The sequence below is a fragment of the Aythya ferina genome (genome assembly GCF_964211825.1).
Source record: "Aythya ferina genome assembly, chromosome: 3".
Taxonomy (NCBI): Eukaryota; Metazoa; Chordata; class Aves; order Anseriformes; family Anatidae; genus Aythya; species Aythya ferina.
In genome coordinates, this window is record NC_140298.1 from 32,670,385 (window position 1) to 32,689,836 (window position 19,452).

Here is a 19,452-nt window from a genome sequence, read left to right on the forward strand (position 1 = left end):
ACTCTATCCACTTCCCTCCAAAAATAGTGTCTGAGTCATCTCAGATGTTGAAAATATTGGAAGCAGATTTAGCAAAGAGTGACTGTGAGCATCATGCATGTTAGTGAGCCAGAATCCTCCTGTCAATTATTTCTCAAGTACCATTTTTGCTATGCCCTTTTCATGTTTGGTAACCAGAACTTTAGACCATTTTCCATGACAGAGCATGCCTTTAATTTTTCTGATAGCATTTGAATAATCTAATACTATTTTCAATCCATCCTATTTCTTCCACACTGTGATAGCATTGTGGGGAGCTGTTGGTCAGATGGTGCTCATTTCAGTCACCTACACACAGGCCCCTGATGAGATTTGACATGCCTCAGGGTAGCAGACTCCTCATCCCATAATCTTGGAGGTGATACAGGTCCTATGAGAGAGTCAACTTTTGGACCCACATCAAGGGATGGTTGAACACCTGGGTGCACAACTGTTGCCTCTTGGTTTGCTTTGTGTATATATCTTCACCAAGTCACTAACATCCAGCTTTTCTGCATGAGTTTTTCATAGTACTTGGTTTAAAACTGTGGAAGACCTGTCAGTCGTACAGTGAAATTATATTGTGTGTTAGTTTTAGGTTTCTTCATGATGATGATGCTCACTCAACATATGTTTATTTCTCTAAAATGTTTTGCTGCCTTGTCCTTCATGATCTACAACTCCCTCCTCAGTTTTCAGTGACAGGATTAGGTAGGAAGGGGGATGGGGCTGAGGCTAGGATTGTTGGGGCTGTGCCAGGGGGAACAATGGCAAGGCCGGAGGATAAGGCAATGGCCCAGCTGAAGTGCATCTACACCAATGCACGCAGCATGGGTAACAAACAGGAGGAGCTGGAAGCCATCGTGCGGCAGGCAGGCTACGACTTGGTTGCCATCACGGAGACGTGGTGGGACCAGTCTCATGACTGGAGTGCTGCAATGCCTGGCTATAAGCTCTATAGAAGGGACAGGCAGCATAGAAGGGGTGGTGGTGTGGCTCTCTATATTAGAGAGTCTTTCGAGGCTGTAGAACTCGAGGTTGGGAATGACAAGGTCGAGTCCCTTTGGGTTAGGATCGGCAGGGACAACAAGGCTAGTGTCCTGGTCGGGGTCTGCTATAGACCGCCGAACCAGGATGAGGAGACGGATGAGGAATTCTACAGGCAGCTGACAGAGGTTGCAAAATCATCAGCTCTTGTACTCGTGGGGGACTTCAACTTCCCTGACATATCCTGGAAGCACAACACAGCCCTGAGAAAGCAGTCTAGGAGGTTTCTGGAGAGCGTGGAAGATAGCTTCCTGACACAGCTGGTTAGTGAGCCTACCAGGGGAGGTGCCCCGCTAGACCTTCTCTTCACAAACAGAGAAGGACTGGTGGAGGACGTGATCGTCGGGAGCTGTCTAGGGCAGAGTGACCACGCAATGGTGGAGTTCACTATTCTTGGCGAGGTCAGGAAGGGGACCAGTAAAACCGCTGTATTGGACTTTCGGAGGGCTGACTTTGAGCTGCTCAGGACATTGGTTGGTGGAGTCCCTCGGGAGGCGGTTCTGAAGGGCAGAGGGGTCCAGGAAGGCTGGGCGCTCTTCAAGAGGGAAGTCTTAATGGCGCAGGAACGGTCTGTTCCCACGTGCCCAAAGACGAGCTGGCGGGGAAGAAGACCGGCCTGGCTCAACAGAGAATTGTGGCTTGATCTTAGGAGGAAAAAGAGGGTTTATAAGCTTTGGAAAAGTGGGCAGGCCACTAAGGAGGACTTTAAAGAAGTAGCGAGGCTGTGCAGGGACAAAATTAGGAAGGCCAAAGCTCATCTGGAGCTCAATCTGGCTACTGCCGTTAAAGATAACAAAAAACGTTTCTATAAATACATCAACACAAAAAGGAGGACTAAGGAGAATCTCCATCCTTTACTGGATGCGGGGGGAAACTTAGTTACAAGAGATGAGGAAAAGGCGGAGGTGCTCAATGCCTTCTTTGCCTCAGTCTTTAGCGGCAATACCGGATGTTCTCTGGATACCCAGTACCCTGAGCTGGTGGAAGGGGATGGGGAGCAGGATGTGGCCCTCATTATCCATGAAGAACTGGTTGGTGACCTACTACGGCACTTAGATGTGCACAAGTCGATGGGGCCAGATGGGATCCACCCAAGGGTACTGAGGGAACTGGCAGAGGAGCTGGCCAAGCCACTGTCCATCATTTATCAACAGTCCTGGCTATCGGGGGAGGTCCCAATCGACTGGCGGCTAGCAAACGTGACGCCCATCTACAAGAAGGGCCGGAGGGCAGACCCAGGAAACTACAGGCCTGTCAGTTTGACCTCAGTGCCAGGAAAGCTCATGGAGCAGATCCTCCTGAGAGTCATCATGCAGCACTTGCAGGGGAAGCAGGCGATCAGGCCCAGTCAGCATGGCTTTATGAAAGGCAGGTCATGCCTGACGAACCTGATCTCCTTCTATGACAGAGTGACGCGCTGGGTGGATGAGGGAAAGGCTGTGGATGTGGTCTACCTTGACTTCAGCAAGGCTTTTGACACCGTCTCCCACAGCATTCTCCTCAAGAAACTGGCTGCTCTTGGCTTGGACTGGCGCACGCTTCGTTGGGTTAGAAACTGGCTGGATAGCCGGGCCCAAAGAGTCGTGGTGAATGGAGCCAAGTCCAGTTGGAGGCCAGTCACTAGTGGCGTCCCCCAGGGCTCGGTGCTGGGGCCGGTCCTCTTTAATATCTTCATCGATGATCTGGACGAGGGCATCGAGTGCACCCTCAGTAAGTTCGCAGATGACACCAAGTTAGGTGCGTGTGTCGATCTGCTTGAGGGTAGGAAAGCTCTGCAGGAGGATCTGGATAGGCTGGACCGATGGGCTGAGGTCAACTGCATGAAGTTTAACAAGGCCAAGTGCCGGGTCCTGCACCTGGGGCGCAATAACCCCAAGCAGAGCTACAGGCTGGGAGAGGAATGGTTGGAAAGCTGCCAGGCAGAGAAGGACCTGGGAGTGATGGTGGACAGTCGGCTGAATATGAGCCAGCAGTGTGCTCAGGTGGCCAAGAAGGCCAACGGCATCCTGGCTTGTATTAGGAACAGCGTGACCAGCAGGGCTAGGGAGGTGATCGTCCCCCTGTACTCAGCTCTGGTGAGGCCGCACCTCGAGTACTGTGTTCAGTTTTGGGCCCCTCGCTACAAGAAGGACATCGAGGTGCTTGAGCGGGTGCAGAGAAGGGCGACGAAGCTGGTGAGGGGCCTGGAGAACAAGTCCTACGAGGAGCGGCTGAGGGAGCTGGGATTGTTCAGCCTGGAGAAGAGGAGGCTCAGGGGTGACCTTATTGCTCTTTACAGATACCTTAAAGGAGGCTGTAGAGAGGTGGGGGTTGGCCTGTTCTCCCACGTGCCTGGTGACAGGACGAGGGGGAATGGGCTTAAGTTGAGCCAGGGGAGTTTTAGGTTAGATGTTAGGAAGAACTTCTTTACAGAAAGGGTTGTGAGGCATTGGAACAGGCTGCCCAGGGAAGTGGTGGAGTCACCATCCCTGGAAGTCTTCAAAAGACGCTTAGATGTACAGCTTAGGGATATGGTTTAGTGGAGGGCTGTTAGCGTTAGGTTGGAGGTTGGACTCGATGACCTTGAGGTCTCTTCCAACCTAGAAAATTCTGTGATTCTGTGATTTGAATAATCTAATACTATTTTCAATCCATCCTATTTCTTCCACACTGTGCTAGCATTGTGGGGAGCTGTTGGTCAGATGGTGCTCATTTCAGTCACCTACACACAGGCCCCTGATGAGATTTGACATGCCTCAGGGTAGCAGACTCCTCATCCCATAATCTTGGAGGTGATACAGGTCCTATGAGAGAGTCAACTTTTGGACCCACATCAAGGGATGGTTGAACACCTGGGTGCACAACTGTTGCCTCTTGGTTTGCTTTGTGTATATATCTTCACCAAGTCACTAACATCCAGCTTTTCTGCATGAGTTTTTCATAGTACTTGGTTTAAAACTGTGGAAGACCTGTCAGTCGTACAGTGAAATTATATTGTGTGTTAGTTTTAGGTTTCTTCATGATGATGATGCTCACTCAACATATGTTTATTTCTCTAAAATGTTTTGCTGCCTTGTCCTTCATGATCTACAACTCCCTCCTCAGTTTTCAGTGACAGGATCTCCTGATATGTGACAATGTAGTCTCCATTGAAGAATGACAGATAGTCCACTACTGTTATGCTTGTTATGCTTTTATAATGAAAAATGGACACACAGTGGGACTCAGCTTATAGACTTAGACAGCCTAAATGTCAGCATCCACATGTGAGGTGCATGATGAAACTTTCATTACCATCAATGGAGGTTTGGGGGCCGTTGTCAGAGAGTTTGTAAGACAGCTGGGCCAAGCATGCTCTGTGGGAGCAGCCTCTCTGGAATTCATGAGATTGTTCATGTCAGTAAGCAATCCCACAAAATAGTAGAAAGAACTAAGGCAACACCTAATGGACTCTGATCCTTGAATAGGATCTCAATGCTTTTCATTTCCAATAACGATAGCGTCCCTCCCCTTTTTTCATACATAGAAACTTCTGGTATATACCTAATTTGTTACACATACTGCACCTTGTTTAAAGTGAGTTTACACAACCACTAAGTGATGCTAATTGTTAGACAGCCATTCAGCAGCTCACAGAAAGCTCAATTACTCCTGGAGATAATGATCATCCCAGAAGCTGAGCCTGCACTTCCCAACTGAGAAAATGGATTTTAAATGGAGAGTTTGCTGTTGGGAGATAGAAATGCATAAAATGCCTGAAGATATAGGTAAATCTGATTTTGTGAAATTTTCTTCCACTTGCTTTCCTTGGTAATTGCCATGCAGTGCTGCATTAAGTAGCATCATAGATATTCCTCTAATAAGGCTTTAATACACTGCATGATTTATTAAATCTTAATGCTGATAGTGGTACATGGAGGTGTTTGGAAAGATATAGGAAAGTACAATTTAATTTAAAGAAATGTTTCTTATTTAAATATTTCTTATTTTTTTTCTGTATATTTTAAATGTATTATTGTGGATCTGTAGTAGAATTTAAAAGATCCAACCATTATAGTTCTTGGTTGTGGAACTAAGTTTTCATTGCAAGGAAAATGGAGGTTTGTCTGTGAAAGAATGTAGAAAGTTTATTTTGTAGAATGGTATGACTGCAGCCTGAAAATTGTCATGTCTGCAACAGCGACATACATGTAGTGTATCTGTAAGGTTTTTCTTCACCAATGTAAACGCTCAGCAGTTTTAAAATCTCTAGCCAAAGGCATCATGGCAGCTATTGAGCTTCCTTACTGCAATGTCTTTTTTTTAAGTATGTGCAATGTGGCATTTCATGGAGTAGAGAGAATGACAGAAAGAGAAGGCTGTTTGGGAGCTTGTTTATTTTATCTGTTGAGCAGACAAATCCTTCCAAAGCAAGAGCAATTCCCCAGGATCCTTGGCAGCATAATATTTTAAAATCTAAAATCATGCCTGTCCAGGCGTCTTAAGCAACTACTACTTGTTATTAGCCACTCACAGCTCTATCAACTTCACAAGACTAGACTGAAGCTAAGCACAGTGCTTTGAATTCAACCCTCAAAGATTCTGGGGTGTTTTGGAGGCAGCCTGCTGCTTTGGTCTTCCTAACAGGAAGGAATTTGGTTGCAGCTGGTTTAGAGGGAAGTAAAGACAGTTGTCCTTACTGAGTGTGATTCATTTTTTCTCAAGATTTCCCTATTAGTCAAGTATATCCTTTGAATCTAATGTTTGCTTACGTCTTTAATGTTAACAATCTTGAAATGTCATGTGTACTTAGCAATAAACCAATGAAAAGACCCTGCTAATTAGCTTAGCATTAATATTATTTTGTGTGAGGGGGGCATGTTAATAGTACGGGAATGGATATCATTCCTGAGCTATGTCATCATTAATAGTGCAAATGTAAGATAATAATTTTACGTGCTGAAAATAACATTTATATACAGAAAAGATTGGTTTGGGAAATGCTGAACTTCAGGACTGTTCTTTGTGGCTGACTTGATTTTCTTTGAGAGACTCTTTTTTCTGAACATGCCTGATCCAGACAGGAATAACACCACAAAGCTTGTTTATTTTGGCAATAATTTGGTTTCCTTGTCTGGATAAACTGCAGTACTTAAGACCCTATTCCCAACTGGTGCTGTGTTAGTTTCTGAAACATCCCTTTGTGATAATAGTTGAAAGATAAAAGACTGATCTACAGAGGCTGTAAATAGATTAATTCTTAAAAAGTCAGTGATCAAATTAATTCACGATAGCTGAGAACCCATCTTAATGGCTGCCTATTTTTGCTTATACAGGTAAGTTTGAAGTAGGTTGCTGTTTTTTGTTTTTCCATCCAGTGTTGCAGATCTTAACTTTCTTTCCAGAAGAAGCTTCTGAAGTGCCTTCAGTAGTACATTCAGCTTTTTAGGTCAATTTCTGTTCTTGCATTGCAGCATTCAGAGTAAAAATTTATTTGATAAGGTTCTTATTAGAATTTTCACACATCTGTTATAATAGGCAATATGAAGATGACAGGATAAGGGAGCACATTCAATATAGTTTCTCTATCGTTATCTGGCCAAGTCTGGCGTAAAGGAACATGCTATCTTGTAACATTCCTCTTGTAAACATTTTTAGTCGATTTATTTCTCTCTCAGTAAATGTAAATGTTAAAATGCAGCAGTCACTTCAGTGAGTGCATGTAGCTTCTTGTACAAAGATTAAAAATTGATGGGATTTTACATGTGGAGGAACACATGTAACAAATTTGAATGTAGTTTGTTGACAATAATTATAACTACACAAGTTCAGAATAAGGAGAATAAAAGTCCTGGGAGTATATAAACTAGATTTTGGTGTTCTTATTCACAAATGGTATCCAGGAAGTCTGATAAAAAAAAAAAAAAAACAAAAAAACAAAAAAACAGATTGTGATATAAAGAAACTTACTTCAGCAGGGACATTCTTGGAAGTAAGCCCTCTACCTACACTACTTTATTTTCTATCAGTCCTCCTAGTTTACAATTAGTCATTGTAAACATCTTGCATGTTTAAAGCTATGCCATTTCAGGGGAATCTACATTTGTGTAAGCTTATATCTAACTAAACTACTAATGAGCTAATTCAAGTTATTTACTACAGAGATTTCTATGTGACAACTCTCATTATATTTCTTTTACTTAACTGAGGAAGCCTGCACTGTCATACTACCCACATTTCATGCACTGATTTTCCTGGAACATTCTGATTTTGAAATATGCATAACTGCATGTTATTATGCAAATTATAGTATATTAATCTACTTTATCCTTAGGTCATTGAATACAGTCTTATTTATAAACAACAAAGGGAAACATAGGAGACCCTCAAAAACAGTTTTCATTGCCTTGTCATTGCTTGATTAATAGTGATTTCATTAAATAGTCCTGTGACAGGGAGAATTCACCCCTCACATGACACTCATTTGTCACTTATCCTGACTCCTCTCTCAGCAGTAGCAGAAGAGTTGGGGCTCAACCCACCCATCACCAATTCTACAGGTTTGCTTATGTCCAGCACCAAATCTGGTGCTGGCGTCACTATTTCAGTGAATTGTGGTGGTGCTTTACTAGGGATTTCTGGGGGGGGGTAAAGAGGCTATTCATGTGAGCAGGACATCAATTCCCCTTTTCTCAATGATGAGCGGGAAAGAGTGTTTTTCACCTGCTGCTGGATCCCCAGCCATCAGTGCTTCTTTTGTGTTGTTTTTTTTTTATTTAGTTTCTGCACTTAGGTCTGGAGTGATTGCACAGAACTTTATATAAGACATCAGCATCTGGACTTTTTCCTAAGCACCATGTTGCAAGAATATAATTTTATATGGTAGTGCTTCCCTTCAGTGAATATAATGACTTCTTTCCTATAAAAACTTGCTTGGAAGATCTGTGTACTAGTTCTTTTACTTTTTGTATGCTTAGTTAACATCAGGGAAGAAAGATGAACGAACTGCTGTGAGATGTGTAGTGTAATGTTGGATAGCTTTGTAGTACTCAGACAAAATTAATCTACTAATTCATGGAAATACTGTGACCTAATGAGCAGTATTAAAGTTCTCCTTGGAGAGCCTGTTGATGTAATTGAATAGTGCTTACACTTAAACAGTTGATAGCATGTAAGTAGAAAAGGCAGAGTTGAGAGGGAAAGTGAGAGAGAGACTTGCGTGTTCCCTGAAATGCATATGAAAAGGAATTTGGAAAGCTAGATGAGGAACATTTAAAAAGTTATCTTCATTTTCTTCAACACTTTGGTTACAGGAAGGGAGTTGTCATACATCCTCAGGGTTTGTTTGGGTAAGTATGGGCTATTTTCTAAGGATTAGGAGGATTTATGTCCTTGGAATTTGTTTTGTTACACATTATTTTGATTAAACAAAAACATTCAGACTTGATTAAATTAGTTTATTTGGAGCTGTTCAAGGTCGTCTGAGTATCCTGAAAACAAATTAAGTGATGTAATTACAGTTGCAAATGGAGTATCAGTGGTTTCATAGTTTCTTTGTTCATGATTCCAGGCCCTGTTCTTGTGTTTCCAATCCATAGCCATGGCAACTTTATCAGGATTCGTGTTGCAAAGTTTCTCCTTTTTCTCTGCATCCAGCCTTTCAGAGACTCTATATGGGGCATCTCAATATGGCACCACACCAAACTCTGCCAAATGTGGGTAATCAAGGCCTTGGGATACCAGAAAAATCAAAGCTTGTTATTATCAATTAATTGCTCAAGAATGAGGAGAAAACTTAAAATGTTTGTAGCTCCTTAAACCAGTCTCCATATCTCTAGAGGGTGGGTGTTCATTTGTATAAACAAACAGTTAAATTTGTTCATTCGAAAGTTGGCAGATCCTTAATACACAGTTGATAGATTTGGCTTACAAGTGTTCACTTGTGTAAAGTGAAGAATCTGTTACCTTTCATAGGTCCATTAATGCTTATTGTTTTGTTTGTAAGATACCCACATGCGAACTGAAATTTCTTGTTGTCTTTTGCGTCTCCATGTTTTTTATCAGGCTTCAGGCAGCTATTTCACACCATTATGGATGTTGTTACCACACATACACACTTCAGAGGAGAAGAGGAGCAACCCAATGAAAATCTGGCTCCAATGGGCCTTCTGTCTGAGTGCCAGTTGTTAACATATGTGCACGAACAGCATATTCTAATGGTTTCTCCCAGCACCTGGCCTGTGTTTTGCTGAGAATGTCCTCTATGCCTGCTGGCAGTGTTGACCTGTTCTGTTTAAGTTCTTTAAGCTCAATGACTAAAAGCAAAATTTTTTTTCAGAAGTTGAGCTGTTCAAACATCCATTGGCTTTGAATCCAGTTCCTGTCTTAAGTGGTCCTTTCCCCAAGGCTCTTTGCTCTTTGTTGACCTGTGATTCCCAGAGCCTTGTCAAAGAAAAGTAGCATTTTCTCTCTCTGCCTTTTCGGAGGCTTACTCCCTTGTATCTTCCTACTCGGTATGTTTAGCACAACCCTTTGCTTTGAAGCAAAGCTTTTGGTGCCACTTTGGGAGAGGAGCACTTGGTCAGGGAGGGGTACCCAGCTGCACTGCCTTCCAAAAACCAACTGCTTTACAGGAATGGGAGCTCAGAAGAAAAAAAAAAATGGTTTTGGTGGAAATACTGAGTACATTTGTATTATTTAAAGGCTGTATTCCATGTTACCTTGTTGCCTCAGGGCTAGGAAGAGAGGGAAGAAAGTTGATGGGTTAGGCTTTTTAAAGGCTTCCTCAGTGAGACCCTTTCTGTTTGCCTCTTTTTTTTTACCATACTTCTTTCAAATGCCAAATTGCTATCATCAGGATGCTACTTGACACTGTTTCATTGTGCAATGTTACTTTTGCAGGAAATCCAATAGCTTTCCCTGTTTGCTTTCAGCCTTGCTCAGACAGATTTTTACAAGCAGCTGAAGGTCTTTGTGCATTGTCACCAACGTGGTAAACCTGCTCATTTGTGGCAGTTCAGGGAGAAATGATGTGTGAGTGAGAGAGAGATCTTGATTTCATTACTGGCAGGATCAAACACCTTTCTTTTTGCTCTGAAGTAATGGCTGTTCTGCAAGGCCATCTTTCATAAGCCTGGATCAACAACAGACTTCTCCTGGAGAGGATGGTCTTCTCAAGGTGACTAGGCCTCTCACTGCCAATTTGCAGTGCCGCAGCTTGAAGTACTTTTAGTTGGTTTATATGAAATGAAAATATGAGATAAGATGATAAAAATATTAAGCATGCATTTGCAGAATAGAACGGAAAAATATTTTTGGTTGTTTACACTTGCATGCCAACCTATCTGGCAATGAGGCATGCACGTCCCACATCTTGTCAGGGCAACCTGATGGTGCTCTGCTCCGAGCCAGTCTGGCCACTGCGTTTCTGTAGCAATTCTCCTGGGCCAAGTGAATTACACAGCTGGGTTGGAGCTCCATGGGCTGCTTTGTCTTCTTGCGACACTTAACACAGATTCTTTTTCCAATGCTGACATTTAACCATGTTAATAATGGCCATAGGCTGTGGCTGTGCAGAGACTGCACCACTTGGACTGTACTCCAAGCTCTAGGTTCCTAATTACCTTGCATTATCTCATTTTTATTGGAACTCAATATAAACTAAGCAATACCAATTCAGCAAATTGTCAGAATTACTGCAAAGTCTAGATTTTTAAAAAATATATAGTTTTATAACCAAAATCTTATCTTTAAACTGAGAACTGGTGAATAGATACTTTGTTATTTTTCTGAAAACAATGACCATAGTTTGTCTTTAATAGATGTTGCAGTATTTTTTCTGTTGCTTTTATATCATTTAATTCTTGAAAACATTGACAGCTTAGCTAGATTGTATTTGCTTATAAAGTCCCCCATCATATTTTTAGATTGTACCGAACCATGCCTATTACTATTTGTATACGAGTTAAGAAATATTTTTCATTTAATGTTGATAATTTTAATGTTTCATCTGATAATTTATATTGCTGTAAATGTGCAAGTAGTGACTAGCACAGAAGCAATAACCCTTCTCTTTATATTGGAGTTAAAGTATCTCTGAAATCACTTGAGTATAATTTTATTTTTACAGTTTTTGTAGGAATGTATTTCCTGTCTTCCTGAGGTGGTCCAAGATTTACAGAAATGGGAGGATGACTAAATAGCAATACCTGTACAAAAGCGTGAATAAGAGGCCCAGCCAGGCACAGCATTCATTTAGTGTCTTGTAACAGCATAACGAAATAAAATAGCTGGGATCTCTAAGAGAAGAATGTACTTGCTGTGTTTGTCATGGAGAGAAGATGTGAACCAGGCAGAGGTCACAAGGAGGGGAAGGGAAGTGGTTCTACCACAAGGCAATCAAAAGCGTGTGTCAGAGGGATAGTTGTTCCTCAGATGTCAGAAGAATAAAGGGCTCCGGCCCTTTTCCTTTCTTCCTCAACTGCTGTGTCAAATGTAGTTGGATAATATTAACTGTAATTACAGCTGAAGTAATTAACTAGATTTTTCTTTCTGTTTTCATTTCAGTTATTTGCCACCTTCCATGCATGAATGGAGGCCAGTGCAGTTCTAGAGATAAATGCCAGTGCCCTCCTAATTACACTGGTAAACTTTGTCAGATCCCTGTGCAGACTGCCAATACTCCAAAACTGTATCATCACCCACAACAGGTGAACAAAGCTGTAGGATCTCAAATTATCCACTCGACTCATACTTTACCACTGACAATGTCTGGACAACAAGGTGTAAAAGGTAACTTTTTTCTTGACTTTTTTTTTCATTCGGAATTGAGGTTATTTACTTTTCAATGTAGTAAAATTTAAATCTAATGTAAAACTAAATATGTAATCTATGTTTATATTTGTTATATCATTTGTTACAGTCCTTAAGTTAATTTTGTCGTCAGCTTTTCATGTAGGATGGCCATGATATGATTCAATTAAATAGAACAGTCTTTCCATGTAATGTAACAGTATCATAGAAAAAAAAAAAAAAAAAAGGAGATTTTCCTACTGCTACATAAATGCTGTGAAGAAGTGTAGATGAAATGTTTTCCTCAGCCATGTTGTAGCCATGTTATAGTGTTAGTCCCTAAAGATGCCTAAAATTTTACCAACTTAAAAAAAAAAAAAAAAAGAAAAGAAAAAGAAAAAAAGAAAAAAAGTGGGGGTTGGAAAGGGAGAATAAGATAATATAGTTGTCTAAACAGTTAGCAGAGCAGAAATTTATTTTTGTGGCTATTTGATTCCAGTTCAAATTATTTTAGACAAAATGGTGGACCATAAAAATATTTTTTACCCAGCAAAAACAGTCCTCTCTAATGGCCACGAAGGGCCTTACTTCTTCTGTGTCTTTTCCTTGTACATTTACCTGCAATAGAACTTAATTAGCAGAACTTAATTAATCTTCTCCCCTCAAGTATTCAACTGAGTTGCATGTTTTAAGGGCATTTTGTGCTTGCATGAAAAAGGGGTTTGAGGCTCATAAGCAGAAATACACATTAAGTGACCAGAGGTTCTCAATCTATATAGTCAGACTTAAAACTGCAACTGTATTTAAAAACAGAAGTATATGAAAAAACATTTCCTCCCTTTTTATCTGCCAAATCCTGAATTCAAAGTTCAGTGAAGGGAGTGGTGGTTTTAGATGGTTGAGATGCTGGCAAGTGTTATAGGGGCAAACTCAGGACTTGGCAGGTATATAAAGGTGAAGGAATGAAATCTGAAGCTTTTTCTGTGTTCCAGAGAAAGATGATGGATCTGAAAAAGACAATAAAACTTACTATATATCCAAAAATAACCCAGTAGAGTTTGAGTTTTGGAACTTTGAATGGGATTCTTTTTACAAAGTACGACCACAAATATTAATGTCACACCAGCCAATTTGGACACCCATGTTTATATAGCAGTCTTTACAATCCTATAATGTCTTTCTTTCCTATGTGAAGTTTTCATTTTCTTGTTTTCAAGAAATCAGACTCTGTGTTCTTTCAGCCTTCCCTCTAACCCCCAAATTTGGGTGTTGTCTGTATTTTTGTCACTTTGAGGCAATTTATCCAAATTCTAATGTGCAAAAAAGAAGCATCTTAAAGGTACCTGGGATCTCTTTTTTGACGTGTTTTATTACTAATTTTTCTTATGTGTTTTTATTTCAATTACTTTAGTGAAGTTCCCTCCTAACATAGTGAATATCCATGTGAAACATCCCCCTGAAGCCTCAGTTCAGATACATCAAGTTTCAAGAATTGACAGCGCATCAACAGGACAAAAACCGAAAGTACCTCAGCCAGGACATCCACAGGTCTCTTACCAAGGTCTTCCATATCAGAAGACCCAGAAAGGACATACTGCTTACACAAATCAACAACCCATTCCTCATGTGTTTCCTGTTTCAGTTAAAACTCAGCTTGGACGTTGCTTCCAGGAGACTATTGGAACACAGGTAAGAAATGTTGGCTTAGATTTTTCAGACAGGTACCTTTAAAGCAATATTATGAAAGATTGAAATAGTTTTTCACCAATCATAGGGAAAAGATGTATTTGACATTCTTTTCCAAAGAATTTTTTTTTTTGAGAATGGATTTTAGAATATTTTAGCAAGTAATATCCTGCAGAGCCTTCTTTTTCTTAAAGCTAATCTCTTCATTTTCTGTCAACTTGTATCTCTGACGTTTTTATTTCAAGTATTCTAGCTATAATTTCTCTGTTTATAAGCTATTTCTCCAAATAAAAACACGACTCATGTTGTAGCTTCATCTCCTGATCAAACTACTAAGGTTACACCATCTTCCACAGCTTGGACTGTCCTTTTCTTTAATGAACATCTTTGCATGTGTTTTTCAAAAGCCATGGGGATTTCAAGGAGTTGAAGTTTTCTCCAAAATTCCTATTCAACAACTTTGTATGTTTGACCGTATTGTAGGCTAATGGTTTGAATCCATTGAAATGTGACTACTGAATGGGGTAGAAAAATTGTGAAAGCTAACTGAGGGTTTGCTAAAGCATTAAAACCTTAGTTCATTTTAAAATAGTGTGTTCTCACCAGTGTCTTATATATGACTATTTAAAATTGTATATTCTTTCAGCTCTTGAAAACGCTTTAAGTAATACAGCATTATCTTTTTTCCATATTTTCATATTTATGTAGATATACAGAGAGGGAAAATATGTATATGAATAGATTGCAAAAAAGTTAGTCAGACCCTATCATCTATTACTTTACCACCTTGCCAAAATGGAATTTTTCAGACTGAATTACATTCAATGTGTTCCTCAGTCTGAAATTTGTGGGGAGATTTCAGAAAAATCACTCATCTGTTTTGAGGGATGATACTAGAGAATGAATATGTTGTTTTACTCAGGAAAAAAAAAAAAGTGATTAACGTTGAAGATTTGTATTATCTATATGATGTTAAGCAGAAGCTTAAATTCATCAGGAAGGTCAGTTAGCTTTTGGTCTTTCAAGTAGCGTGCACATAAAGTTGGCCAATTAACAAACATCTAAAAATATATCTATTTCCGATATAGTCTGCAGGAAACTGTTAGACATTGGCAGCTAAATTCTCTGATTGTCATAGCATTCGTACTAGTGACAAAATTAAACCTAGTTTCAGAAGCCATTTTTGTGGAATTAAAAATCCCAAAACCTACTGATGCAATACCATCATGTGATTTTTTAAAATAATTAATTCTGAAAAATGCTATGAAATTTAAACAACATCACACTCCCCCACCCCCCAATTTTATTTTTTTAATTTAACTTTAAAATGTTTAAATTTAAAAAATCACAGTTAAGCTAGCAAATGGAGCATTAAAGGCTATTATTCGTTAATTGTTGAATGCTTGATTTGGAATCCACAGTATTAATTTATACTGATAAGATCTTCATGCTTGTCTGTTTCAGGAATAGTAAAAACTTTAACATTTTCTTTGGGAACCTGATTCTGGCAAGTGTTGAAGCATATGTTTAACTGCAAGTTTATGGGTTTTACTTAAAGAAGCTGTGCCTGTGTCAAACACACTTTCTGTTTCCTACGAGTGAGAGCTCTAACAAACATGGCATTATCACGTGGAATCTTAAAATGCTGGAAATAATTTATCATACTTAGTGGTTTATTATTATTTATTCATACTTGTATTTGTGCTCATATATAGAGGAAGACAAAATTCCTTCCTCAGAATGTTAGACTTGGCAATGAGTGCTTCATTTTTTATTTCTTACTTATTACAGTGGATAAATTTAATGTCTGTTCTTTCTGCCACATGCTTGAGTGGGATATTTCAAATGTTGTATCCCAAACAATCAGTGTGCTATGCTTGCCCCTCACATTACACTAGTTTTAAAACTGAAGCCTAATCTGCAATCACTAGAAGACAGTAATGTTCTCCCTTTTTAAAGGGAGAGGAAAGGGGAGATATGTTTGTATTCATGTGTGATTCAGAATCCTACTAAAATACTTAGTATCCAATTTTTGTAATGTTTTTTTTTTTTTTTTTTTTACAGTATTGCTGAAAAACTATGCCTTTGCAGTGCTCTCAAGAAGGAGTAGTGCCTCCTAGATTAGAATAATGTATTCAATTAAAAAGAAACAAAAAACTTCATCCATTCAGCATTAGTTTTGGAGAAAAGCTTAGTAAGGTTTTTTAGAGGCCTTTGGTATTTAATTTAATAGTTCCATGTAGAGTTAGAGTTGTAGGGTGGCATTTGTAGAGCTTTTATTAAGACCTTCCCATAAATGTAGATTCAAGTGACTCATTCACCTTTCAAATTTGGAACTGAAATATGTTTTTCCTACAGTCAGGCAATGAATATTGTTTATTTGCATATTGTAAATATACCTTGAGCTGAGAAAGACACCTATTTTTCTTTAATCCTTATATAGATCTGTTCTAAAATAATTTGGTTTTCTGGTTTTTTGATATTTGCTTTGCTAAATATGAGCGTTCTCTAATTTGTTCAGACAAGCTGCTGAACTGTGCTTTCCTTATTAGCGGCAATGTGTTGCAAGTTGTTTCTGGAGTTTAGGCTGGATAATTTTGGTATCCTTACTGTTTTCAACAATCATCAGTGTTTATACATTTTTTTGCAGGGTGGGTTGTATATTTGGCTTCAGTAATGTTATATTAAATATCCTGGGACCAGAGGTGACTTTACTGTCTATAGAACAGAATGATGGAAGGATGTGTGTGTGGCCTCCTGTAGGCAAATCAACCAAGTTAATAAAGACTTGGCGGAACTTGAAGTTTTTATCCTGTGTTTTTAGCCTGGACAGAACGTATCAGAATCTTTACTACTTGTGTGTATGTGTGTGTGTGTAACCTCTATCATTTTATGTTTCTCTACTTCGATTTATTTCTATTACTCTATGTTCTCTCCATCTCTTTCCTTGAATTTCTTTAAAATCAGATCATTTGTTTCTAATTGCTTTGTCTTTTTTTTTTTTTTTTTTTTTCTCACAACCTTCTGTGGAATATTTGTAGTCTCCCAACGCATTCTTCCTCACCCCACCTTAGTTAAATTCCTTTAATTTGTCTTATTCAAAAACAGTAGTCCTGTGAAAACAGTAGGGTAGTTGCTATACTCAAATCCCAGGACAGCCAGGGCGTGTTTCTGCAGTTTAGTCAGTGCATACTGTTCAGTTTAGCAGCTGGAGCCATCCTCAACCAAAGCTTGGAGGACATTATGCTACAGACAGTTGAAGAGCCCAGTCATATTCTCAAGCCTCAGTTCACTCCAAATTCAGAATACAGAAATTCTTCTAGGCCTCTTGTTTGCTCACTTGTATTATAAGTGACTAATAACCAAAGGCAATTACCATGAAAAAAGGATACTAAAAGATAAGTGAAAATATGGTAGTCTCAAAACTGAGAGGACAGAGAAAGAGAGTGAGTAAGAGGGGCTAGAGGAATGATACTTCCTATTTTAAGTAGGATAGATAAATGAACATCTATGTTTTCCTAAATACAAATACACACATGCATGCGTTGCTTGATTGTGACTGTTTTCTGGAGTGTCCTCAGCATTGGGAAATATACTGGAAAGAGGAGCTATAGAAGTAGTATTAATATTACAATTAAAAAAAAAAAAAGTGTAGGAAGAAAAAATAATGTTCTGGATGGCTCTTTTTCTACTCAAGTAAATTCACTTATCCTGGCTGCCTCTCTTCCCTGATTGGCACACTTAACAAGTATTTACCCTCTGGGAGATGCTACAGTGATTGCTGCAGGATTGCTTGCCATGTTACGTGATAGCTTACTATGATATGTCGCATACAAAAGTAGTGCTTCATCAAATACTTTCCTAATATCAAGAAGATTTTTACAGAGTGTATCACGAACTGGTGGTTAAGCTGCAGACCAGAAACCAAGTGTTGTCTTAGAAATATAGGGAGCAAACTTTTTATACAAAACAAGATACGGTTTTTGTAACTGATGTTGGGAAAATAGAGACCTGAAGTCAGAAAACACATACAGTGGGAGCAGTAAGACAAAAATCCTGCTTCAGGTACAGAGCAATAGATTTGTAGACACCACTATATGCTACAGTGCCTTCTAAAGCTAGACATTGAGTCTAGCTTTTTTGAAAGGTCCTCTACAGCCATGTTATGTCTGTGTTTCTGAAATCCAAGGAGTTGGTTGTCTTAGAGCACTGATTCTATGAGTCCTGTTTAAAAGCAAGCAAATAAGGACAATTCATTTTTTTCTTTTCAATTCCTCCTCTTCAGCTGCTTTTCATTGTAATTCTAATAAAAATGCCTTTATTATGACACAGAGTATCTTGTTATTTCCCAAAATACTTTTACAGTGTCAGTGGTGCACCTAGTAATGATTATGGTTTAATCCCAAGTCCTGTTAAATTTACTTTTTTATTACCTTGCATTTAAATTGAGAAAAGAATGCAGATGCCTACTATCTGGCAAAATGCATATGAAGGGAATTAAACACCAGGGTTTTCTCAAAGTTGTTTGTTTTTTCCTCCCCCTCAGAACTGGTTTGGTCTCTCTTTTGCATAACTGTAAAGACCAAGGCATTTTTTGCAAAGCATCAAGGAATTGGTGAAGCTCTTTAATTTTTTCTCTCTTTAGCAGGTATTTTTTAAAAATCAGTTTTACTGAAGGAGACTTCTGGTGATCTCAGCATCTATAACTTAAAGACAAAATCAGAAAGACTTCTTATTTTAAGGAGAAACAGATTTGAAGTTGCTTACCTGTCTGGAGACAACATAGACCAAATGTCTGGAAGAGATGCTGGCTAGGAGGAAGTGTTTGCCTGTGCTTGTTCATTCCTTTTTACTGTCTCTCAGTTGTGCTGGTGCAACTGCTCAGAGTGAGTGGTTTGCTCTCTGAAATGGTCACTGTTGTAAGTTCAGTTAAAAGTGCTCTCTTCTGACCCACTTATCGGAGGTTTCTTTAATTTCAGACCAGTTCCACACCACCATGTTCAGGGGATGATATGGTCACTAGTCAGTTGTTTGCTGAGTGATGTTTTGTGTTTCCCTTGCAAAGGGCTTTGAGAGGTGGTGTACAAAAGCTCTACGCTTGTTACAGCTCCATTGAGAAGGAAGCTTGGGTTGGAGTTGTGCTGGTATTGTGATGTGTGAGGCCCCCTCCTCTCTGCTGTTAAACGTGATAGAAAATGAAATAAACCAAGTGATAGATGGCAGTCAGCAAAGTTCAGAAATTGTCGGTTGTATCATGATAAAGATTCTGACTGCAAATCATTAGGCATTTACTTATCTTGATTCACACAAGGACATATATTGACTGTGTACTTAAATTACAGAAAATACATAAAATGTTTAGGAACTGGGCTTAGATCACTGCTGATTTATTTTTTTTTTTTTTTCACAATAGGGAATATAAAACAAAGGCATTAAACTCTTGGAGTTAGAAATCAGAGCAGCAAAGTGTGTTGATAGCTCTTAATGCATAACCTAATCTATCTGTCCTACTGTATGTAATATGATCATAGTGTCTGTAGTCTGGAGGTGATGACAATAGTAATATGCCAACTGAAGTTACTCCTCGAACCATAGAGATATCCCTGATGAACTTCAGATTGAATAAAACAATTCCTATGGAGTTAAATTTATTTATTTTTTTGACAGCTGTATGAAATGAACTTCCATATTCATATTCCTAATGCAAGAACAATGATACAAGTAAAATTCTGTGCTTCATACTGGTCCTTTTCTCTTAGAGCACTTCTAAAGAACTTTTTTTTCTTTAAAATAGTCTTAAAAATACCATCTCATAAAATAAAATAACTGTCTGGAATTCCTTGAAGCTCATGGTTTGGCTTCTGAAGTTTTTAAACAAATAGACTGTCAGAAATCAGTGTGGATTCATTTACAGGATTAATGTTTCATTCACAATAGTTTCTTTGCAAAATC

The 19,452-nt window shown here is 39.1% G+C and overlaps 1 protein-coding gene across 8 annotated transcripts in view; it reads left to right on the forward strand.

Moving 5' to 3' along the window:
- The window catches only part of LTBP1 (latent transforming growth factor beta binding protein 1), a 205,177-nt gene that overhangs the window by 80,829 nt on the left and 104,896 nt on the right, over positions 1 to 19,452 (forward strand). For all 8 annotated transcript variants that reach the window (XM_084512716.1, XM_084512718.1, XM_084512717.1 and 5 more), the window contains 2 exons: positions 11,590 to 11,814; positions 13,226 to 13,503. In XM_084512716.1, coding sequence (XP_084368842.1) covers positions 11,590 to 11,814; positions 13,226 to 13,503 — 503 coding nt within the window. The remainder of the gene's footprint in view (positions 1 to 11,589; positions 11,815 to 13,225; positions 13,504 to 19,452) is intronic.